Genomic DNA, 24,850 nt, shown 5'->3' with positions numbered 1-24,850 from the left:
GTGATCCTTGGCATTCATTAAGCTCATGAATTAATAATACATTTGTCACTTTTGGTAAAAAGATCAAGTTTCTGTGATTCCTCCTTAGTGAGCCACAAGCTGCAAGTCCCTGCATACTGACCACCCTACATTACCAAGACAGGCATGGATTTCCTGCCAGCTAATGCTACCAGCTCATTGTTTTATATTACTTTCATTCTCTACTCCTTTGCTGTTATAGGTGGGATAAACATTAATCTTGGGGGCTTTCTCCCCAATTGTTCTTGCATGTTAGAATGCTCCCCTCTTTCTTTGAGCATTGTGTTGCTCGGTGTATTTGCTTGAATTATGTGATCGCTTGGAGGATATGTAGAACTGGGGAAGCAGTGCTTTTATACTGAAGTTTTAATAGAATGTTGAACTCTTTCAAAAGGTCAAAAGGTTGTTATATACCTGGAGCTTTTTAGAAATCATTGTGATTTCTGAGACTTCTGGTCTTGCGTCGTAGCAACATGGCCAATGGATTGCAGGGCTTCGCACCTCATGGCTGGTCTCGCCCTGCCAGGGGACCCTAAATGGGTTGAAAGTCACCCCGGAGAGGCGACAAAGAGAGCCCCCCCCACTGGTTGCGGAATGATGGTGGTCGATCCGTTTGATTTGGGATGAAGCCCTCTAACCTGACAGGAGAAAGGCTAGCCACACCTTGCTGACTAGCCCAAGCTACTGGCAGCCGAAGTTCAAAGGCACTAACCAGAACAACTGTGAACAGCGTGCATGGAACTGGGTCAGAATATCGATCTTCTCTCTCCTATTTTGTAACTGATTTTCTGGAAAAGATCCCCAAGAAGCAAAAAATTCTCCAAAAGTGAGAAGGGAGGGGACTACATCCCCACCCTTCCATAGACGTAAGCGGCGAATTAATGTTTATGCGAAACAGAAATATATTGAAATGAAGTTACTACTACAGTCTGGATAAATCTGAAAATTATGAAAACTGTTAAGATTCCACATCCGAAAGAGTATTGATAAAATTATAAGGAAATAATTCTTTGTCTTAAAAGTTGGAAAATGAATAGCCACTGACATCTAGTGGAGGATTAGAGCATAAAACTATAGCTGCATTGACTCAAATTGGCAAGATGCCCAGAAATAGAGAAAAACTTGTTCCTTTGAACCTCAGAGACTTTTAGCCAAATAAAGAACAGCTGGGAACAGTGGAAAGAAAATACTGGGCTATCTACTACAGAGTGAGAATCACATTTGTTTTAAAAACTGCTGACCTTCTGGGATTACAAATATTTACTGATCTGTGATTTCTAAGCTCAAGAATTGCAGAGAAAGAAAAACCTTGACTTTTGGCTAATCTTCTAGGGGGGAATTTACTGAAAAGCTCTTAGGTGGCAAAACATTCTGGACTGCAATTTTGTCTGGTTGATAATTGTAAGATCCCTGAACAGAAGAACTGTTATAAAACACTCCTTTCAAGATGCTGCTTTGACAATTGGAAACTACTGTAATGCCCTCTACATGGGGCTCCCTTTGAGGAGCACCCGGAGGCTTCAAATGGTCCAAAATGCGGCCGCGCGGGCGGTGTTGGGAGGGACTCGTCGCTCCCATGTGACACCGCTGCTGCGCGAGCTGCATTGGCTACCAGTGGCCTTCCGGGTGCGCTTTAAGGTATTAGTTACCACCTTTAAAGCGCTCCATGGCATAGGACCCGGCTACCTCCGAGACCGCCTTCTGCCGCAGATTCCTTCCCACAGACCGGTACGCTCCCACAGAGTGGGTCTCCTCAGGGTGCCGTCGGCCAAGCAGTGTCGGCTGGCGACCCCCAGGGGGAGGGCCTNCGGACCTGACCTAGGGTGGATTTTATATTGGGTTTTAAATATTCGGAAGACGCAACAGTAAAATTCGGTTTAATTCGGTTTTAAGGGGGGGATTGCATATATGTTAATGGTTTTAAATATGTTGTGCGCCGCCCTGAGTCCCTGTCGGGAGAAGGGCGGCATATAAATTAAATTAAATAAATAAATAAATAAATAAATATTGGATTATAAAAACCATATATAAAGATAAGAACTATATAAGATTTGGTTGCTTGGATTTTAAGATTGGCTGGTTTGACAAGGCTAATCATAGAGACTATGGTACCAGTGAAAGACTATCTGGAGAGAAGAGACAAAATGGATGTTGCATATCTATCTAAAAGTGACAGGAAACCGCACCTAATATTCCCTTCTGAAGGCCCCAGCCTGAAACATCAGAAATCTGCAGGAACAACACTCCAAGACAAGGCAAATACTTTCCAGGAGGAAATGTATGCAATACTGCGACAAATTCAAATGACAATTGTTTCAAATCATGATGAGATTAAAAACAACTTTGATGACATCTTCAACCTAAACTTACCCTTAAAAAACTCTCAGAAAACGATAAGGAATGAACAAACAAATCAGATAACAGAACATAATCCAAAGGAAAGTGACCCAAATAGGGAAGCTACAAATGAAGAGAACTACAGCTTAAAATAAACAAAAGAAAACCTGCAAGATTTTGCCACAACAATGAAAATGTAAAAGATATTTTATCTTTCAGGACTTCAAAACAAACTTGAGGATAAGAAAGAAGATTTAACAAAATGGATTACAGAGCTGACAGGAGAATCATTAGAGTTTGGGAGACAAAAAACGTATATCCTACTTAATTTGTCTTTCCCATTCCCAATAAAACTCACAAAAATACATGAAGAATCCCCTTGCAAGCAGAACATACTGACTCGGAAAGTTACCTGGCAAAAGAAGAAGGCTTGAGCTACATTTAAGAGATTTGATTTGACACCAGATGGAGTATTATATGATTAAACACTTGTTTGAATATGGTTAAAAGACTAGATAAATTTTGGATATAAAGGGGCCCTACAATAAGAGGGATAAGATATATAAGTAGTATAGTACTTTTTATAATATATGAAATGTAAAAACATTGGGATGGTGTATGTGAATGAAAAGTTTGGATATTTAAAGGTAACTAATTTTGAGAAAATTATGACTAATAAGAATGGTTTGAATATTGAGGAGAAAACAAGCTTAAATAAGAATCTTGAAAACAGGACACATAGTGACTTAATAAGATGACTTTTACAAATACAACTGAAACATAAGCCAATCAGAAAAGATGTTATATGTTGATGTTATTGTTATTTGTACAAACACAAGAAAAATGTTTATATCCAACCTTGTATGTATCAAAAGTATTAAGAATTATATTTGTTTAATGTTGACAAAGGAGAATACTACTGGAAGAAGAGAAGATCAAGGCAATATATCATTAACTAATATATTGATTATGGAATTATAGATATTAATTATGATTGTTTTTAAATATATGAACCCAGACGACACGTTGCTTACTAAGACAGTGAGGACAATTAACCAGTGGAATAGCTTACCCCCAGAAATCGTGGGTGCTCCATCACTGGAGATTTAAAGAGGCTAGACAGTCACTTGTCTTGAGATGGTATAGGTTCTCCTGCTTGAGCAGGGGGCTGGACTAGAAGACCTCCAAGGTCCCTTCCAGCTCTATTCTATTCACTATTGTAAAAAATCAATAAAATATATTTTTTTAAAAAGAAATCATTGTGATTTCCAACCCAGTAATAGAAATTGTGTACCTCCTGGACGGTACACTTTCTTGCTACTGGTATGATAATCATGTAATGTATTCTATAAGGTAGGCAGAATACAGAAAAAAAATTCCCTGGCACTCAAACACTCAGCCCATTTTGTCACATGTTCAGGGGAGCAACTGAAATATGGTCTTCTGCAGGTAAGTGATTCTGGGCAGGTGAAAGGAACTTTTGAGTAGAACTGCCTTGAAACTACCTAACATTCAAATATGGCAGCAGAGTAACTATATGGTCTCATTACCCAGGTGCTATAAAGGTAGGATGTATTGACATGTTTTCTTTCTGACTCAGAGATGGAAGCAAAACAAATTAACACAGTCATGAGGAAGAACCCATTATTAGGTCCTATATAGTCATACTTTCAAAGGAGATGTAGGATCAGAGAAGGCACATAGGTCTACCATAGGGCATAGCTTTGGAGCTTTGTCTGTGATTTGGCAAAAATACAAAACAGGTTGTTGCTGCAAGAGATTTGTTTAAATTGAATGCTTGTCTGAAAAAAAGATGCATCCACCGATGACCTATTAGAGGCTGTAGATTTTCACTGATTTGACTATTTTAACAGGATTTTCTTCTAATATGACTTGCTGAGAAAATGTGCTTTTTGGTTGGTGGTGATTAAGAAAATACATGAGCTTGGTCCTTTAAGGAAGACTTTGAATCATTTTTTTAAAGCCATACCAAACATCCTAATACATTCTAAGACACCAATGTCACTTTAATAAATAAATTGTATTTTGTTTTATTATTTTACTAATCTTCTATTTTGTGATTTCTAGAGGACTTTATTAAATAAACAGAGAGAGAGAGAGAGAGATTTGAAACTATAAATATGTAAAAATATTTCACAATTTTAATTATAAATTTCTTATTGTAACAGAAGGTTGGGTTATGCAATACATATATAGGATTTTCATGAATAATATAGATACTAGCATTGATTAACACATAACTGCTTTTCCTTCAAATTTCATTTGGTCTTTAAAGAACAACCTCTGACAATGCCCTTGAAATCCTGGAAGGAACTTATGGAAGGATCCTTCAGATAATCTATTGTCAAGTTAATGTTTAAAACCTTAAACATCGCCATTAATACTTTGATCCAAACCTAGAAAGACTAGAAGCCAACACATCTTACAAAGACCCAGTGTAGAATATTGAAACAATTTAGTCCATTTAATAATATTGCAATCCTCTTGTGCATTAATTTGACCCACCCACCCTTCCTTCCTTCATCTCATATTTTCCTGACAGAAATAGAGCAATATTTTAAAAGTGACAAAATATTTTCTAAAAGAACCAAGATGCCTTAATATTTGAGAAAGCATTCCTCAGGATGGGTAAGAGAAAAAGCTCTAGATTCTGACACTTCTTTCCTGGAGGCCTGAAATTGGGTTTTACATGATTTATTTATCAAATTTATATTTCCCCATCTGATGAGGAATGATTCTGTGTGGCACACAATCAAATAAAGCAATATAAAAGTTATTATAAAAACAATAATAAATATGATTATTTAATAATTTTAATTATTAAAATTAGTTTTATTAAAAAGTTGCTGGGTCATAGCTGGGGCGGGACTTGCAAGTACTTCCGTCCTGCAAAGTGGTGCTCCCCTAGCGCTCCTGCCATAGTGGCAGCCCCAACTACAGGCCGCACACTCCAGCCTTGCCCTGTCAAGGAAGGGGGCAGCAGCCGAGGCTACATCAGATCTGCAGCTTGTCAGCGATGCTCAAAGGCTGCCCAACTTTACTCTGGAATTTCGGAGGGGCAGCGCCGTGTTTGCAGGTGTGGTGGCACCTGCTGAAAAGCCTTCTGCTTCCCCCCCCCTGCAGCTACCTCCTTCGTAGCCGTCCTGATTCCGACAGGCCTGCCGGCAGAGCAGCAGGCAAGAGTGCCGGGTGACCCACGCTTTACGTTGTTTGGTGACTGCTAGCAACCTGCAGGCTGTGAACTTTCCTTTCTCCCTTGGGGAAAGAATTCAGGACTGCTCCATTTTGTGATCTTTTTAGCCACAGTTGTTAAGTGAATCACAGGGGAGTGAGTTGCCCTATAATAAAGTAATGTACTAAGAAGGTTAAGGTTGTTAAAAACAAAAGAATAAATACAACACAAGAAAAAGCAGCTGACTTTTGCATTTCTAAAAGGAGGCGCAGATTCTAGAATTCCCAGCTAGAGCACATCATGAAGGCATTAATTTGGAGAAGGAAGGACACACAACTGTAGAAAAAATGTTTGCCATTCACAATATCGGTGTAAACTGTAGCTCCAGCTCTGTACAACAAATTATGTAATTACATTATATTTTGATATCCACAGGAACCAAGTTCCATATGCAATATAAATGCAGACAGAGTGCCAACACTGTTTCTTGTTCAAGTGAATCTCAAGAACATTTTAGGGTTAATTTGGAATGAAGAAACAGTTCAATATTTGTCAGTTCTAAATTACTACGCCCCCAAAGGTGCCTTTCAAAGAGGGGGACAGAGGAAGCTGTGTCGCTTTTCGTGGATTCATCTTCTCATATATCCACTGGTGCATTCTGTTTCTGAATAAGATGATTCACTTTCTCCAGAGACACTAAGATTTTCCCATGAACACAGAGCACTTTGAACATCAAAGTTCTGACTATCTGGCATTTCAGTGGAATGGTTTGGTTCAAATGCATCAGAAATGCCAGACTCATTCAACTGTAGTATGTCTTCATGGTCAAATGTAGAACAATCCAGTTTTTCAGCTGCTATTCCTAGCATCACAGTATTTAAGTCTACATTTAAGCAGTCTGTACATTCTGATTCTGCTACATGGGCAGAATTCACTTCAGAAGGATATAATTGGCTGCCTTTGCCAATATCATTCTGATTTTTTTCTGCTAAAGTTCTGGTTATTTTATTTGTAGTAGCTGAGCAACCTGTGAACAGCTTCTGAGTGATGGCCACATCAGAGAATGGTGTAATCTTGTTAAAGATGCCACATTTGGTATCAAAGTTACTCTCATCATCGCTTTCACTGTTCACATCCTCACTGTGTTGTTGCATTGTGTTACTTTCCTGGGCTTGAACATCACAAATTTCTTCAAGATCCGATCCAAAGACTGAACAAGCCATATTAGGTTTGATATTCTGGGAAAAAACAAAACAAATGTTGGTATGCACAAACATTGACAGATGCTCTCAAAAGAGTAATATACTGTATTCCTTTCACTAGTGATACAGTCTTTCTTTGCTTCTTTCTATCTTTAATGGTGGGTCTTTATTAAACTTCCCTTCCTGAGAATGTCAAATACTTTCTTCTTCTTTAATTCTGCCCTGAATTCCCTTGTGGGTAACTAGGTATAGGTTCCTATTTCCCTCTTTCCTGGTGAGGAAAAATAAGCTAAACAAATGGACATAAAATCTCTCAGCAAACCTCTTGGCAATCAGAGCCCCAACTCTTCACTTCTCTTAAGAAAGCTATGAGATGCTAGAGTCCAATGGGGCTTTATATTCCCAGTAGGAAGGCAGAGATGGCTTTTGTAATCTTGTTTGATATATTGTTCATAAATGAGAGAAAGCATGTGACATATACAATTTTTCACTCAGACGTACCTTGTGCCCTCTGGCACAGAGAGATGGTTGATATCAGAGGGCAGGACTTTCAATTCAGTTTCACTACTAATGTTACTGTCAAACCCCACCCTGGTGTAATCTGCTTCAATTAAAAGGAGAGCTGGATTTCCCTTGGACAGAAAACATTTCCTCATGTCTGAGGTAGATGTTTAATCACATCTATTACCAGAGGCAGCACATAATAATTAGTGGGAATTTCATTTAGCCTCAGCCAGTGGTGGGATTCAACTATGTGAACAACCAGTTCTCTGTGTGCATGCCACTTCCGGAAGTCCATTCTGGGCCTGGGCAACAAAAAATTAGCTGAAGTGGTGCAAACTGGCTGAATCCCACCACTGGCTTCAGCAACATAATCTGTCTATTTTAAAATAAGATTCCGTTGTATTACCAGAGGGCTGTTTACAGCAAATTAATCTTGCTTCCAAAATCAACGCTAAAGTTACATACTGTAAAGAACCCTTCTTAATCTTGTGCAGGTTCTTGGCTGTAAGGTCAATCCCACTTGTATATCAAGTCCTGCAGCAATACAGCCAAACTAAGAGTGCTGCTTCTTTTGGCACATTAACTGAATATGTAAACATATAAGACTAAAATACAAGAGCAGTCTTACAGCCATTAGGATAGAAATAGTCTTTAAAGTAATGAAGAAGCTACATCACCCCAAGTCTATGAAGAACAAGGAATATAGGGAATGTTTAGTGGAGTGTAAGGGTCATGTAGCTTCTTCTGGGAACCCCTTTCACCATCTTTGGTTGAACTGCCCTAACACATACCAATCTTAAATTGAAAGTATTTTGCCACACTACTTACCAAGACATTTGGTGATATTCTCCTTTTAAAGGAAATAAAACCAGTCATAAATAGGAAAACCAGAATGACTAGCCCCACGAATAGTAATAATGGAGCCAAGATTGAAAGTACAGTATAATCTGCAGATTAAAAATATATTTCATTAAGCAACAATGCATTTACAGATTATTACAAAATTACCTGGTTTTGTTAGGAAGATGAAGAACTATAATTTAATCATGTAAAAGATACTGAAATGCTAAACGAATTCTATGTTTAGTCTTTTAGTCACAAAATAAAACAGGTTCTGACTCATTCCATTTCCTTGTTTCATAATTCATTGTACCTTGTCCGTTATTGGAGTCAAGCATAACACATTTTGGAATGGTGGAAGTGCACTGGGGTTTAAAACCGTTAGACACCTGAACAGCAATGCAATAATTTTTATTTGGATGCAAATCTTCAAGAATAGTGAAGAAACTATCCTGTTGGGTTGTATTATCAATACGCTGTAAAAGACAAAAAAAGTGAATTGTTTTTAAATGCATTGAAACGATAAAGCTAAATGATGTGAATTGGTGAAACTCCACTTTAACCTGGAATCAAGGTATGGCTTTGCACTTACAGTGGTACCTTGGTATGCAACGGCTTTGAAACTCATCGAGTTTAGTACTCAACACACTTTGATACAAAAATTTTTGTCCCAGTACTCATTGTTTGTTTAATACTCAATGCGCAAGCTAGAACTTGTTGGTGCTGGATGTCTTGTGACTCACTACATTATTACTTACAGGAAAAAATTGTCTGATATTCATTGTTTTTGGTACTCATTGTGCCTCCTGGAACCAATTAACAATGAGTACCAAAGTACCACTGTATTTTTTATTTAAGAACGTCATTTTCTATATGGGGGTTAGACAAATACTGAGATATTTTGTGAAGTGCTCTAAATACAGTACTATTACTATACCATTATTTATAACTACAACAATCATAATAGCAATGTCAACAATAGTTTTATTTTTGTAATTCGTGTTTCTGAATTGTATGACATTGCAATGTCAATATACTATCTTGCTTTTTATATTCTGTCAATTTAACTCAATTATGTGGGTTTATATGCTAGTATGGCAATTGATTTTCTATATTAGTCTTAACAACTCAATCCATCAAGTTCAATTGGCACTCTGAACCCATACAAAGGAAACTTGTTTATCTGGATTACATCATTCCATTTAGAATACAAACACTGAAGTATAATTTTTGGAATTGTGGAAGAAACCAAGGTCACAATGGCTGAAAATGATGTGAGCTCAACACAGTTGAAGCTGAGATAGATAATATTATAAAAGCAAAAAAAACGTAGCACATTTTTTAATTATAAAGTGAATTCTGTTTGATATTTTTAAGACCTTACTTAATAATCAATTACTTACATTTTCCTTGAGATCAGCTGTTTTCACTGTGATTGTATAATCAAGTTTCTGATAAATTTTAAATAATAGAGGTGGAAGTTTCACTGTGACATTTACACAGTTTTGACAAACAGAAATATTAAACTGAGGTGGCTTGAGGCATCCTGATTAAAACATAAATAAAAGAAATTATCAATACTATTTGCTAGCAATCCAGATTTTTTTATCTTAGCAAAAATAACATTCTAAAATATAAGTATGTTAGAAGTCCTACAGGGTTTCTAATCAAACCTAATGAATTATTATAAATAATATTTTCAATAGAAAGACACATACAGTACAATACTTTTATTTTTTAATGTTTTATTATTGGTTTGCTTTAATTATCAATGCCAACTTTGATCCTGAAAGTCAGCCCTGAATATAGAACCTGATCCTTTTTGTTACTCTTAACTTCTAGCCTAGCTTTTTAAAAATCTCCTTAAATGTATAGAATAACTGGATATAAAGGTCTTCAAGGCCAATTCGCTTGACAAATGAACAAAAAGTATTATTTTCCCAAAGGAAAATAATTTGATTTGAGATTTCAGTGAAAATGTATGATTCAAACAAAAGGAAGGAAGAAATTACTTACGTTGAGTATATGGACTGAATTGTAGAATATCTGAATAATTTGTTCCATTGCTGGTGTCTTGCTGTACTATAATAAATGCATTTCCTTGGCAAAAATCTGCAAATTCATTTGTTAGATTGCAGAACGGTCTTGTAATATTAGTACATTCCTGGACTGTCTTGAAGTCTGGTTTTCTATTAGTATATAAAAACAAGAAAGAATACATTTTTTCAGTAAGAAAACAGTGATTCTAAAGAAATATATAATTGGCCAAAATGGTGGGCCCAAATTAGATTTATATGAAGTTGTCTATGCAAGATTAGGCACCCTGGTAAAATTCTCTGTTTCAATTAATTCATAGTTGATGGAATCTCTACATCAGGGGTGTCAAACTGCCGGCCCATGGGCCGGACGCGTCATCAGGAAACCACGCCCACCCCATTGCTGGCAATGGCAAAAAAACTCCGATACGTTGCGCAACGTCACATGACGTCGCAAGTTTGACATGTCTGCTCTACATGGTGTATAGTTAAATATGACCTTTTCCTGCAAATTTCAATGTACTCTTACTAGTTATGTACACAGATTCAAAATGATAAAGCAGTAAAAATATGGCAGCTACAGAAGTCTGTAGTAGACCCTTCCAATTTTGTAACACTTCCTTTGGCAGAAATAACAGCTTTGTTGTTTCTTATAATTGAGAATGTTTCTGTTCTCACTTTTAGATTCTTTTCCCATTCTCCCCAGCAGAACCCTCCTTGCTCAAAAATATTCCTGATCTCCTTGTAAGTACTGCATCTTTGAGAAGATCCCTCTTACACTCATTGTTAAGAACAACAGTTGCTATTAAAAACAAAGCAATGAGCAAGAGGTGCAAATACTCTGCACTGGTCCTGGAAAGCACAGCTGCTTTTGAAAATTAGCCTGAAGTTTAACTGCTATTTGGGAGGGCTGCTTGATGAATTTAATGCTTTTTGCAATGCCTAATTAGGTCATCTCTTTTCTTTCTTCCAGAGCTAGTGATCTGTTCCCTGAAGCTCAAAGGGCATTCATTTTTATCCCTCCCCTTTTCTTTATTTTCCTTCCTATTCCAACTATTCTTTTTCCTTAACTCAGGTGTTGCCAAAGTATGGGTCATGACCTCTGGAAGATTGGTATCAATTTAGAGAGCAATTGACTTTTTTAAGCTGGTGAGGCATAATGGGTGTTCAGTCCAAACCTATTTATTTTTGTCTGGATGAGCTTACAGCAGGTTTGTGTAGAGAAAATGAGGAACAAAACCCAGAGAAAATTTCAAGAGCTAATTCAAGCCCTGTGCTTAACTATTTATCAAAATATTAATGAATCACAGCAGTTTCATTTGTTTTTTTTGACATGACATGCTATTTAGTTTTATTTGGGGAGCATCACACACATTCATTTATCACTTAAGACAGTCATAATATTGCAGAGTTTGGTAACATTTCTATCCTTTCTCTGATATTTTTTAAAATGTGACATCTGGCAAGTATGTACACATACACATGTAAAAGCAAGAAAACAGGCTGAAATACACCTCCAAATCACTCATGCAAGAATATTTCTGAGCTAGAAAAATTCTGAAAGGAAGAATGGGAGAGGATTTCAAAAGTTTTTCTTAATTAATTATAGGAAACATTTGAAAGGAGGTTTTACAAAATATTGAGTGGAAAAGTGTCTAAACTTCTGAACCTGCTATATTTACTTTTTTCTTATTTTGAAATTTTAAACATGTGCACATAAATAATAAATATGCACTGAAATTTACAAAATTTTTAACTAAAGCCATGTTTAACTATGTACCATATAGGACAGTGATGGCGAACCTTTTAGAGACCGAGTGCTCAAACTCCAACCCAAAACCACTTATGCATCGTCGAGTGCCGGGTGGGTGTGGCCCATTGGGTGGGCATGGCTGCAATGGTAACGGCAGACTGGGTGGGACTAAAAAGTTCAATCAATCAATTCCAACTTTGCAAGATCTTTTTTTTGTCCCGCGAGAAGTTGAAATTGACTGATTGAACCTTTTTTTTTTTGCACACGGTAGCAGAGGCCTAAAGTAAAAAGGTTTTATAAAACCCAGCTGAAGGCCTAGGACTGGGGCGACGGCACGTGTGCCCACAGAGAGGGCTCTGAGTGCCGCCTCTGGCACCCGTGCCATAGGTTCGCCACCACTGATATAGGAGGTATATCAACCATTGTTCACTTGAGGTTCATTGGAACTTATAATGGGGAAAGCACTTGGGTGGTTAGGGCTAGTGAGTCAGCATTTTTTCAAAATCTTTGATTGTCTCAGAATTTTTTTTGGTTTCGGTGGAAATGTTTAAGGTCCTTTAGAACCTCAGATGCCTTTACTGGGCATCTGTTGCTGAGAATTTCTTTCTATCTTGCACCTTAGATAGTGGTTCACTGCTGTTCTCTGTGCATCTGTTTCTGAGAAAGCTGGGCAAGTAGCCAGCTTCCCTGGTCCCACAACATGATGCTCTGAATCCTGGTTTTCCTGAGACCTGGTAGGGGAAAAAAAGAGAGAACATCTGTGATAGAAATGCAAGCATCGAAAAAAAGAACCATATATCATCCCATTTTCTAGTGTCCATAAAGACATCAGAGTCCTCTGAGAATCTTCCTTATTGTTCTACAACCTAAGGCAGTTTTTTTCCCTCAAACTGGTACACTCCTTCTGGTTGTTATACATGTGCAAGGGGCACCAGACATCTAAGCAAGGCAAGGCAAGAAGATATTCTAGGAGACAGATCCATTCCTGGAGGCTTCGTCATCTGGATACCGAGTAGAGCACAACCATGTTTAAATGAATTTACTGATTAAGACATTTAGAACTGGTTTTATTTTGGGGATAACTTGACACAAGCTATGGTTTAAAATTAAGGATCAGTGCACTGTGTGAACCCAGTTTAAATTCAGGAACAGGTTATGTGTACTCCACTACCTGTCTAAAACCCGAAGCATTAAATGTAACAGTTCATGCTGAAGCAGAAAAATGGGGAAGATTGAGTAAAAAAGCATCAAATCTGATCTTCCCAAGTAGAACAGAACAATATATAATGAAATTTATGGCTGACATTTTCACACCTACTACCTTTGATTTTATTTTTAATTCTATTGTTGTTATTACATTTATATCCTGCCTTATCTTTGGTAGCTCAGAATGATACACGTGGGAGTCTCCTATTACTTTGTTCTTATACTGCAACCTCTCAGGAAGTGTGTTAAGAGAGAGAGGAACTGGGTCTAAAACTTCATGGTCATGTGAGAACACAAACCTGGGTTCCCCTGCTTCGTTTAACACAGGTCTTCAAACTTGGCCCTTTTATGACTTGGGGACTTCAACTCCCAGAATTCCTCAGCCAGCGAGCATGGCTAAGGAATTCTGGGAGTTGAAGTCCCCAAGTCATAAAAGGGCCAAGTTTGAAGACCCCTGGTATAATACCTATACTACAATGCTCCTGATTTAATTCTAAGCCTCAAATTCACCTCACTCCAAAGCAAACATTGTGGAAATGTTAAGACACATTACAATCTTTAAACTGTTATTCATTGGCCCATTGTGTTTTGCTGTAAAACTTTGTGTTTCACAACATAGAAAGCAGGAAGACAAAAATTATACAGTGGAGTATAATGAACTAAAACAAAAGAGGACAAATATAGATATGAGCATCAACTCAGAGTTGGGCTGTTGGTTTGATCTCCGAGCTTGGCAATTTGGTTGCAAATGTTTTGCCTCCATTCGGGGGGACATCTTCAGTGCACTTTTAAAAAAAATAAATTTTATTGAGTTTTATAAGGCTAGGGAAGGGATGGGATCAGTATGGGAGTTGGGATTCAGGATGGGGGTCAGGGTTGAGATTAGGGCAGGGATGGGAAGAACAATGGGGTTACCCCCCCCTTGACATAAACATTCTCAAGCTTTAGCAAGCAGGCTATTGTCCGGGTACATATATTCAATAACACTAATTAATATAATAGTAAATAGCTATAGTAAATATGAGAAACAATAATCATAAACTATGTCAGTTAGTCAGTACATGTCCCTCATCTTACTAATATATATTCACAATAAGGTATCACATTCATTTCTCACTATCTTTTTGCTAGCCATTGATAAAAATTGTCCCATGTTTTAAAATAAACCGAATCTTCTTTCTCTTTAATCTCTAAAATTAATCTGTCCATTTCAGTGCACTTTTGAATTGTGCTAATCTGTGAGAGCACTGGCCTTTAAATACTTTTTTGTGTGATGTAAATTGGTGTGGGTGTTGGTTTTGGGCTGTTTGATTGGCTGGTTGTTGTTGCTGGGCCATAGTCTTGGTATTTAAGTACTGTGTATGATGTGATGCAAATAGTATTGTTTGTTCGATTGCCTCTGAGTCATGGTCTGGTTTCAGATTGTTTGGTTGGCTGGATGTCGTTGTTGTGACGTGGTCCAATTTCTTGTGGAGGGTTGTGATTTTTGTTGCTGGGTGGTGGGGTGCCTGTTTGTTTGTTTTTAAATGCTGCCTTCGGGATTGCAGTTGAAGTAGTTCTTTCGTTCTCAGCAGTTGGTAGATTGGGTCGATGTCTGTTTATTGATTTATTGGTGGAGAACCAGGCTTCGAGGAATTCTTTCTCTCAATTTCACTTGGGTTACAACTATGGTCCTGTTTAGAGGAAACTTGTGTCCTTCTGAGTCTTCATGGACGGACATAACACAAAATGGTATTTACATTATACAAAAAGGTATTTAAAGGCCAGTGCTCTCACAGACAAGCACAATTCAAAGCGCACTGAAGATGATTCCCCCGAATGGAGATGAAATGTTTGCAACCAAATCGCCAAGCTCAGAGGTCAAACCAACAGCCCAACTACCAACCCGAGGTACTAATATTCGAACACATTTCAACTTCTCAAGAATTATTTTACTTGCCTAGAGTTGTAAGAATTAACTTGTTCCTGGCCTTTTGCTGCTGATTTCAACTCTGTTCCCATGGTAAGGAAATTACAGCTAGAAGTTCTAAAGAAAATAAAACAAGACATTTTTCCCTTCCATTTTCTGTCGAATTTCCCAGCCATTCAACAAATGCACCCATTTGGTCTAGGTTTATCTCATCAAGTAGGAAAAAGTGCTGACTACGGTCATTGACAGGAATGATTGACTGGTTTATTTTATTTATATAAAATGAGAACATATTGCCAATTGAGTGATAACTTTAGATTTTTGCAAACATACTTTAATTGAATATAACAGACTGATGTTCTTTAATTTATAGGCACTTAGTAAAAACTGTGATGATGAAAATATTCACAATACAGGAATGTTGCGTTCAGTGTTGGATGCAAGTATATATTGTGTAGGTCACAGGTTTGCATCAATCATCTCATAATGCACTTTTTGTCACTTACTTTCCTATGACCTCTTGAATACACCAAGGATTCCATGGCTATATTGCCTCAAGATTTTCAATTGGTTTTAGGTCCATACAGGATAGCATCTATACTCCAAGTACATGCAGCACTCAGAATCCTTTCTGACTCCATTTGCTGAAAATTGTTTTCACAGTTTTCTATCATTTTCAGTCTGGAAGCTAATAATACTGAATTGTATTCCCAACAATAGGCTTTATAGAATTAAAAAAGAACCCTCTTTAAACTCTACCTTAAATTCAGGAACATACAGAAAAATCTGGCACCATTCAAATGTATGTCACAGCCTGGTTACTTTGCATTATCATCCCATGCTCTTTGGCCTTTGCCAGTCCTAAAAATATTAAGTGTGGCTTCTGTCCACAAAATGATAACCACTCCCCAACTTTACTCTGTATCTATAAAAAATAATATCCCATCTGATCAAATTGCCTCCAGTCTACGAAAGATGTGCCAAATAAATGTATTGACTTTTAAACATTTGCATTATTTTTATTTTTCTTGAAGCAGTATCTAAGCACCTGTGTTAAAATAATGCTTTGTCCACCATGATTACTTATAAACACTCACAAAATGTAAATATACATAGGTATAAAGAAAACAGATAAAAACCTTTTCATTGTATACATCACTGTGTAGCATGCTGATGTCCTCGAACTATTTCCAGCTTTCCATGATAAAATGTACTCAAAATCCTCTGGTTTCATCTTCAGAATGAGTGGTGATTTAGATGTTTCTTGTGCAAAAAAAAAAAAAAAAAAGAGACTCTCACCGTATATTTATATTTATCAAGGAAGAAAATACAAACAGAATGTACAAACGTATCAGGACATGCCATGTCTGTTTCTCTCCTAGCTTAAGCCTAGACTTTTCTTCCCACTGCCCCCCTTTACAATTTGATGATTCTTCCAGCAAATCCAAAACTGGTTGTCTATCTTGCCCCTTACCTCATGCTTCAAGCAGACTGTTTGTCACTGTTATATATTTGTAAAGTAAGAAGCATGCAAAAGCATGCAAAAAGGAGAGGGGGGAAAAGGACGAGGAGGGCATAAGAGCTATCTTTGAAATAGTAAAAAAAAATTGTTTTGGAAAATAGGAGAAATTAGCACAGTGCAGCACAGGTTTCAAGCAGAATGAGATTTTCCCTGGGTTTCTATGACAAAGAACTCAGTCTGAGTCAATGATGGATATAAATAGTTGCAAAACATTCCATTGGCCATAATGCAAATTGGTGCTTTCTCCCATCGCCAGTTAAGCATCCAGAGTGCTCCCGGTCTGTTTAATGCACTTTTATCCCATTTTCTTTTGCTGGATATAATTTAAATCAAGCATTAGATTGCAATCAATCAGCATGTTTATTTTCTAAGAATACCTATGGCCTGATATGGAGACCAAGGAATTCTTGGAGATAAAGATGATGCTGGAGGCTAGTGATTTGCTTTGCAGCCTCCCAGCATCATACTGTTGTTGTTGATCAGGGGTAGTCAACCTTGGCTCTTTTATGACTCGTGGACTTCAACTCCCAGAATTCCTGAGCCAGCATGGTTGGCTCAGGAATTCTGGGAGTTGAAGTCCACGAGTCATAAAAGAGCCAAGGTTGACTGACTACCCCTGTTGTTGATGATGAAGTTGATGTAGTTTTAATGAATGGAACAGAAAGCCCTGATAGGCCCCTTAATTGAAGGGTTCAATTAAGCATCAGCTTTGTGGATTCCCTCCTTTCCATCAGCATTTTTCTTTAACACTGGATTGTTTACATGTAATCATGAGATTACGGTTATATTAAATTTGGTTAATTTAAGTAATACAGCTTTATAATCTATTATTTAAGGTGGGTGCATTTTAACATCAGCAGTCTTAAAAAAAATCTAAAAATAAACACTTCCAAAATTTTCCTCCCAGCTATGCAAGAAAAGGATAAAACAGAGTAGGGGATGTGTGTGAAGCAGAGGCTTGCCTGATCTTTAGATATGTCATACTAAATCATGCTTTGGCATAATTTTACATAGATCGATGGACAGAATTTATATCACTTTTCAGGGATGTTGCTATCAATAGGAGTTCATCTCTAGCAAGTTCTCTATAGTACATGAAAAATACTTACCAAGTACGTTGCTAAAAGTCAAACTTATTGCACTGACACATACTGTAAATTAAACAAAACAAATATTAAGAAAAACACTACAATAATTTGATCTTATATAAATAGATGGTTGGAAAATTAATATAAAATAGAATTTAGCATCAGAGATTCATATACCCAGGGGTGGGTGGGTATTTTGCTACTGAGTAGTTTCATGACAGAAAACAATTCATAAGCAGCTCTGAGCATCCAATCATCTTCAAGGAGGATGGTTACAGGTGTATTATCCCTATTTCTTTCCATAGTTTTCCATGATAAAATGTACTCAAAATCCTCTGGTTTCATTTGTGATTTGCCCTCTCAACCCAAAATGACCCTGCTTTTCTCTCCTCCATGACTTTTTATCTCTAAATCTTTCCAAAATATTTAGGTTTATTTAGAAGTCGCTGTTTGTAAGAAGTGTAAAGTAACCATGATATACTTTTTTAAAGTAGTAAAGATAGTATTTAGATTTATTTGGATATTGGATTTTTGCTTCTCTGCTATTATCTTTTTCTTCTGGACAAATAATGATACCCAACTTATCTATTATTGCAAAAATTCTACTAAAATAAATTGGGAGTGGTTAGATATTTTTGTATACAAAAACCAGTTTCTATGCATTATTAAATTCCTATAGTAAGAAGTTTCTTATCTATTCTCTGTACCATGGCATAAACAATAGAGAATTTATAGCACTCTTTGCATTCTTTTAGAGTGTTGGAATAGCTGTGGACTTTAGTTCTGCACCACCACTAGATACAAAGACCATCAATTTACAAAAGTGTGCTATTTGGGAGTCCTCAGCAACTGCTTGAAGAGCAGGTACCTGCAGTGGCCAGGAGGACCAAATCCATCTTATATGCTAAGTGTTCCCATTCCTGAACTGGAGGCCCTGTTTGGAGTCACCTCTTGTTTGTCCTATTGCAAGGTGTTGTACGTAGGGCTCCCCTTGAAGACCATTAGGAAACTACCAGTGATCCACAATGCAGTGACATGAATGATTATAGCTGAACTATAGTGCACCATATAACATCACTACTTTATGAACTTCGACGGCTACATGAGGCTTCTGGATGTAATTCAAGGTGATAGTTATCATCTATAAAGCCTTTCATGGAAAAGATTGTTTGTTGAACTACCTGGCTCTGATTATTTTAGCCTATCTCACAAGGTCCAACAGGGTGGGCATGTTCATCCTGTCCCTTCTATGAAACAATGTCATTTCATAGGATTCAGGCAGCTTGCCTTCTATTATGGTGCCCGTCTTATGGAACAACGTATCCCCTGAGATTCAGGCAGCCCTGAGCCAAATGGCCTTCTGCAAAGCCAGGGGACGAGAGGAGACCATTTTGTAATGATTGGTGTGGTGATTGGGGTTGGCCTCAAATGTGCTATATTTTTATTGTTATTTTTGTTTTGTGTTTGTTTGTGTAGTTAGTTATTTTTTGTTTCTTTTTAACCTGAAGCTAGCCACATAGTATCATAATTTGTGTGTTAGACACTCGTATAAATTGATTAATCGAACAAACAAACAAACAATCTTCAAGTACTTCAGCCAACATAAATACCAGTTTGGAGAAGGTTGCTATAGTCCATTTGACAGCAACCACTTTCCTCTAGCTCAGTGGTTCTCAACCTGTGGGTCGGGACCCCATTTGGGGTCGATCGACCATTTCACGGGGGTCGCCAAGCAAGGCTGTCCGCCATTTTTTTTGTCTGCCATTTTTCCCCCTTTTCCGGTGGGTGCCTTACCTCCCTTGGGCTGGGCCAGCTGGTGGTCGGCCTGCTCCGTCTCTGCCGCTTGCCAGCTATGCCTCGGCCGGCGCAGGGGGCGGAACCACGCATGTGTGGCGCTCCCGGGCAGGGAAAGTCCTCGACTTACGACCGGTTGGGTAGTCCTCGACTTACGACCAGTTTAGTCCTCGACTTACGACCGGTTTAGTCCTCGACTTACGACCGGTTGGGGTCGCGGCATTAAAAAGGTTGAGAACCACTGCTCTAGCTTAATACTGCCATTTATTGCTTTCTTTAAAAATGATCTTAAAATATGTTTTCAAATATTACAATATAGTAATGTACTAATGTTAATAAATAATATAATACATTACAATTTAAATATTATATATTCAAATAGATCCCAACTTTGCTCATACTCTGCTGGAATCAATAGGACTGTTAATTAAAGTTTGTTGATGGGCCAAAATGGCCAAATTTGATGTAACCAGATGATTGAAACAAGTCCAAAAACAGATGTAAAGTAAATAAAAAGGTTTTTTTCTTAAATAGTGAAATCTTACTGAACTTTTAAAACACATTTACTTTACAAAAATCCATGTTCAGAGTACAATTTAAGAACTTCCGTTTTGAGAAGATTTATGATCTGACAGAGCCATGCAGCTCTCGCATGTCAGTTACATTGAATAGTTTGTAAAATTGGATGTGAGGATTGCCCAGCTATAGGTCTTATTAGTAACATCAGTCACTAGAGGTTATCACCACATACCCTATTATAAAAAATGGCTGCGGATCATGGCTGTACTTCTCTGCAATCAGGAACCCAACATGTCTCCATTACTGAAGTTCTATAACTGTTACAGCCTCTTTGATTGAAATTAGGAAACCCTAGGTTTAAATTGAGGCTAGAGAATATTTCTATCTCCTTTACACACAATTAAAATCCCCAGTGCCTGATAAAAAGCTTATAAAGATTCCTTACAGTCATAGGTAGAACTGTAGAAAAAAGATGTTGCATTTATGAACTTTCCTTCACTTAGGATTGACAGCATGGTGTTGCTGACTGTTTTTTATCAGCTTACTCTCAGCCCATGAATTCACAGAGTCAAAGCAGTCTTATTTAAATGGTCTTGTTCCAGTGTACAATATAAAGAACAGCATCTAAACTTTTTTTTTCTTAAATTGTATGATACTGTGATATGGAAACTTCACTACATTCCCTCATCTGCCTTCTGGAGATGTGTTTATATGACCCGGGCAGCCTTAAGTGTTGTAGATAAAATCTGCTGCCCCAGGTGATTTTATCTTTGGGGAGCAGTCTATATATAAGGAGAGAAGGTAGGAAAATATTTCCCAGTGGCTATTAGCCAGCCAATCAATGCTTTCAAAATACCGACCCATTGTACTAATGCATTGGTTAGTCTAATACAAATATGAGTTTCAGGTGAACACTGAGAAAAAAATAAGTGCCAGATGTTACTGTAAATCAGTGAGAAAAGATTGTACATATCAGGAAATTATCGTAAAGATATATAAATAAAACATGGCAACCATTCAAGCATGAAAAGGGACAACTGTTTCCATCATAATTATGATTACCTGGCAACAGATAATTATATACATTTGCTGTGGCATAATAGAATAATGGAATAATAGAGTTGGAAGTTTTCTAGTCCAACTCTCTGCTCAGACAGGAAACCCTGTACCATTTCACACAAATGGTCGTCCAGTCTCTTCTTTAAAACTTCCTGTGTTGTAAGGTTGGAAGGTTCATAACTTCTTGAGGCAAGACATGTATTATGCATAGCATAAATGTCAGGAAAAGTTGGGGGGGGGAGGTATTTCAAAGGTATTTCCGAGATCGGTAAAATGAGGACCCAGCTTGTTGGGTCTGACTCTGTAAACCGCTTAGAGAGGGTTGTAAAGCACTGTGAAGCGGTATATAAGCCTAAGTGCTATTGCTATTGCTGCTGCTTCAATTAATGTACCACCTTGAAGACTGTTTATCAATATTCTGTTTCAAATAAACAATTTATTTTAGGCACATGGAATGAGGTGACCATGACATTTCCTAGGCAAATATCCTCCCACAATGATAACACACGACGAAGAAAACAAAGGAGAAACTGGCAACAAAAAAACACACCCCAAATCCCTACATTCTCTCTAATTAAATTTAACTTACCAAGTTTGCAGAAATTCAGTGGTTTCATGGAAAATGCCATTGTAGTTTAAAAACACATCCTAGCAATTAAGTGTTGATGTTAATTCTGCATCTGCAATGGACCAAGTGAAACAGTGTTCAAAAAATAACAAACCTGGCTGTTTAAAACAATGTACTGTAAAGTTAAAGCTTTGCTATGTCCTTTGCTATTCAAATAAGGCTTTTTGATGTAAGAGGTTTTTAAATGGGAGAGGAAAATGATTTTCTGTTATCTCTCTTCTCTCTGCAGGCCTCTGCTATTCAAGTTGCTCCAAAGAGCTGGAGGACTTCCAGAACGGTATGAGACTTCATACTACCGGTAGTAGAAACAATGTAGGTGCATGTGTGCATATACACAAAAACAAAAACACAGAGCTTCTGTTCACTGAAGCCTTTGCCAAAGGATACAGTGCAATATAACTCAATGTAACAGTCCAAGATTGAAGTCTGATTATATTTAATAGCTCCTTGTTAAAATTGTGAAATCAACATTTTTTCCAACTATTTAGTTTATTCCTTCCCTAAAGTGCAACTTATAGCACAACAGTTCCTATAAAAGAAGGAATTGAAACTTGAAATACTCCAGCTAAAACAATTTTGTTTCTAAGTACTTTTAAAGCTCAGCACACAGTGTTACTTAGTATTCAAGCAGAGGGCACAGCAATTCAAAACTGCAATCCATTTGTTCAACCACAGCTTCCAGAATGCACCATTTAAAAGTCAGAGGAAGCCAAATGAGCTAATCCTTTTTTTCCCCTGGAATCCTTAATCAATCTCTGATGGCTGTACATATTTTATGTACAAAAATACAGACATAGATTTCTCTCATTTAGAGCAATTTCTATGCACAATTGCATGGAAGGAAGATAAAGCAGCCAAGCTTGGCTTTGACTGAATTAAATAGTAGTCACAATAAAACGAGTTACTCTGAGTTCAATGTGGCAAAAGTCTATAACAGTGGTTCTCAACCTTTTTAATGCCGCGACCCCAACCGGTCATAAGTCGAGGACTAAACCAGTCGTAAGTTGAGGACTACCCAACCGGTCGTGAGTCGAGGACTTTCCCTGCCCGGGAGCGCCGCACATGCGTGGTTCCGCCCCCTGCGCCGGCCGAGGCGTAGCTGGCAAGCGGCAGAGACGGAGCAGGCCGACCACCAGCTGGCCCAGCCCAAGGGAGGTAAGGCACCTGCCGGAAAAGGGGGGAAAAAGTGGCGGACAAAAAAAATGGAGGACAAAAAAAATGGAGGACAGCCTTGCTTGGCGACCCCCGTGAAATGGTCGATCGACCCCAAATGGGGTCCCGACCCACAGGTTGAGAACCACTGGTCTATAACATATTTATTTATTTATTTATTTTTGACATTTCTGAACTGCCCATCTCCCTCAAAGAGGGACTTTTAAAATCAGGAACCCATTCTAATAAGCCTTGAAAGCAAAACATTAGCCAATAAAGCTATGCTGTAAGTAAAGGTCTAGTAGTTTATCAAACTGCAGAAGCAGTTACAAACCTGTGTTGTTAATATTGGTTTGTCAGTTTATTTTTCAATTCTTATAAGACATTCTGATTTGAGCTTACTCTGACTGATACGTAATTCCTGTCTTCATAACTCAGATGAAGACAAACAAATGACAGAAGCAACACGAATAACGGTAATTTAAAAATGTGCAAAGATGTGTAAAAACTGGGAATGCAACAGTGAACAGCTATCCCCAAGGGCTTTCAATAGTAGTGAAGAGTAGACTTTCATGCCCAACCACCTGCTGAAATGTTTACTAGAAGTGTACAAAATGTTTAGAGATGGGATAACTTCTGGTAAGGTCAGAATGGTCTATCCTCATGTTAGAATATTTTGGTGATATTGGAACAGCTCTGCTGAGTCTAGAATGGGATATTTGGGGATCAGAAAGTTTCAGCCCTGAAACAGCTATTTTTTGTTTTGCTGCTAGTAGAAGATACAGAGTCACAAATGTTGACAATGACAGCAGATAGATGTGGGAAGTCAGCCCCCCAGAGAAGGAAATATTAAAAGGGCAGGAAAATATATATATTTCCTCAAAGGATCTTAAAGAGGCAGAAAAGCATGCCCAGTTTTTCTGACTCCCTCCCCCAAGCAGAAACCAGCTCTGTAGAAATGTAATGTAAACCATTCAGGAAGGTTGAAGCTAGAAGATTAAGAAGACAAAGACACCTAAAATCTACATACCCCACCCAAACTCTAAGACAGGACATAATAGGATTAACCCACAGATACCAAAGGGCACACTCAGACTCAGGTCAAAGTTCATGCCACAGGAACAACTCCAAACAAAAGGCTCCAGAGGGTATAAAAACCCACTCCCTACGTGCTCACTCTTTCTGCCAGAGCCATCTTTCTGTCTAGCTCTCCTCTTCAATAAACTGCAACCTTCTTTCTAAAGCAGTCGCCATGTTGTTTATCCCCGGCTTGGACTGAACCATGATGAAGACTTTTCTTCCAACATAGACATAACATTAATTCCAAAAACTATGACAACAGAACACATGATACATATGCTATATCCCCAGCATATGTAAAGACACATAAACTTTACCTTTAAATAGATCTCCAAAAGGCTTGGCCTAAGAAGACTGCCTTAGAAAGCTTTTTAAGTGAAGTTTCTGACTTAGGCACCCAAGCTTTAAAAAACAACTATTTGATTCTCACCAGAAGAAATGGGAAGTGACTGGCACTGAAACCAGATCACAAAACCACACTTGAGTGTAAACAATCTTAAATCTGCCCTGCCTTCCTTTTTTTTTTTTTTGAAAGGCCATGGCATCTGTGCTGAATTTCCAAATAATGTGCCTTGTGTTGATCTGGATGGAAGGAAGTAGTACTTTTTGAACGAACAAGGAAGTATTATTCCTGTCCTCACATTTATTTTAAAAAGACAGTGTTGATAGTTAGCCATACTTTACATTAAGAACCTCCCTTAACAGGAATCAGGGCTCTCATAAATTAAATTATTACTGTCCAGCCTTAAGACCATTTGCTACAGAATTAGCTGTCTCAGAATCTGAATTCCTCTCACAAATAAACAATGGGTTTTTTTTCTAATTCTGTAAACAAAATCTGCCTTCTTTTGCCCCACAGATGCTCAGGACCCTCCACTTGTGAATGATAACCATTAGGGGCATCAGTGGAGCTTTCTGGGGCAAAAGGGAAACCTCTTAGCAACCTCTCTCCCCCGTCCCTGCATCAGTCATCATAAAGATCCATATTAGTTATCATAAAGCAGCTCCGT

General features: G+C 37.8%; 1 protein-coding gene across 1 annotated transcript; it reads right to left on the bottom strand.

The window, feature by feature from the left end:
* Positions 1 to 5,763: 5,763 nt before the first annotated feature.
* On the bottom strand, positions 5,764 to 21,654 carry IFNAR2 (interferon alpha and beta receptor subunit 2). Its single transcript, XM_029284817.1, has 11 exons — positions 21,570 to 21,654; positions 17,630 to 17,671; positions 16,138 to 16,261; positions 15,019 to 15,115; positions 13,055 to 13,092; positions 12,501 to 12,614; positions 10,111 to 10,283; positions 9,498 to 9,640; positions 8,408 to 8,570; positions 8,083 to 8,201; positions 5,764 to 6,786 (listed from the first exon to the last, which is right to left on the bottom strand). Exons 1-11 carry the CDS (start codon positions 21,607 to 21,609, stop codon positions 6,178 to 6,180), a joined length of 1,662 nt encoding a protein of 553 aa, XP_029140650.1. The 5' UTR covers positions 21,610 to 21,654; the 3' UTR covers positions 5,764 to 6,177.
* Positions 21,655 to 24,850: the final 3,196 nt, after the last annotated feature.

The sequence above is a fragment of the Protobothrops mucrosquamatus genome, unplaced genomic scaffold (genome assembly GCF_001527695.2).
Source record: "Protobothrops mucrosquamatus isolate PMUCROS unplaced genomic scaffold, P.Mucros_1.0 scaffold_149, whole genome shotgun sequence".
Lineage (NCBI taxonomy): Eukaryota > Metazoa > Chordata > Lepidosauria > Squamata > Viperidae > Protobothrops > Protobothrops mucrosquamatus.
This window is presented reverse-complemented; position numbering and strand designations above follow the sequence as displayed.

Coding starts and splice junctions, on each gene's coding strand:
- IFNAR2 (XM_029284817.1), bottom strand. CDS start 21,609: ATGGCATTTTCCATGAAACCACTGAATTTCTGCAAACTTG. Junction 13,093..15,018: donor ACAACTCTAGGCAAGTAAAA/TAATTCTTGAGA, acceptor TTTCTGCTTCAG/CATGAACTGTTACATTTAAT. Junction 10,284..12,500: donor GCAGTGAACCACTATCTAAG/GTGCAAGATAGA, acceptor ATATACTAATAG/AAAACCAGACTTCAAGACAG.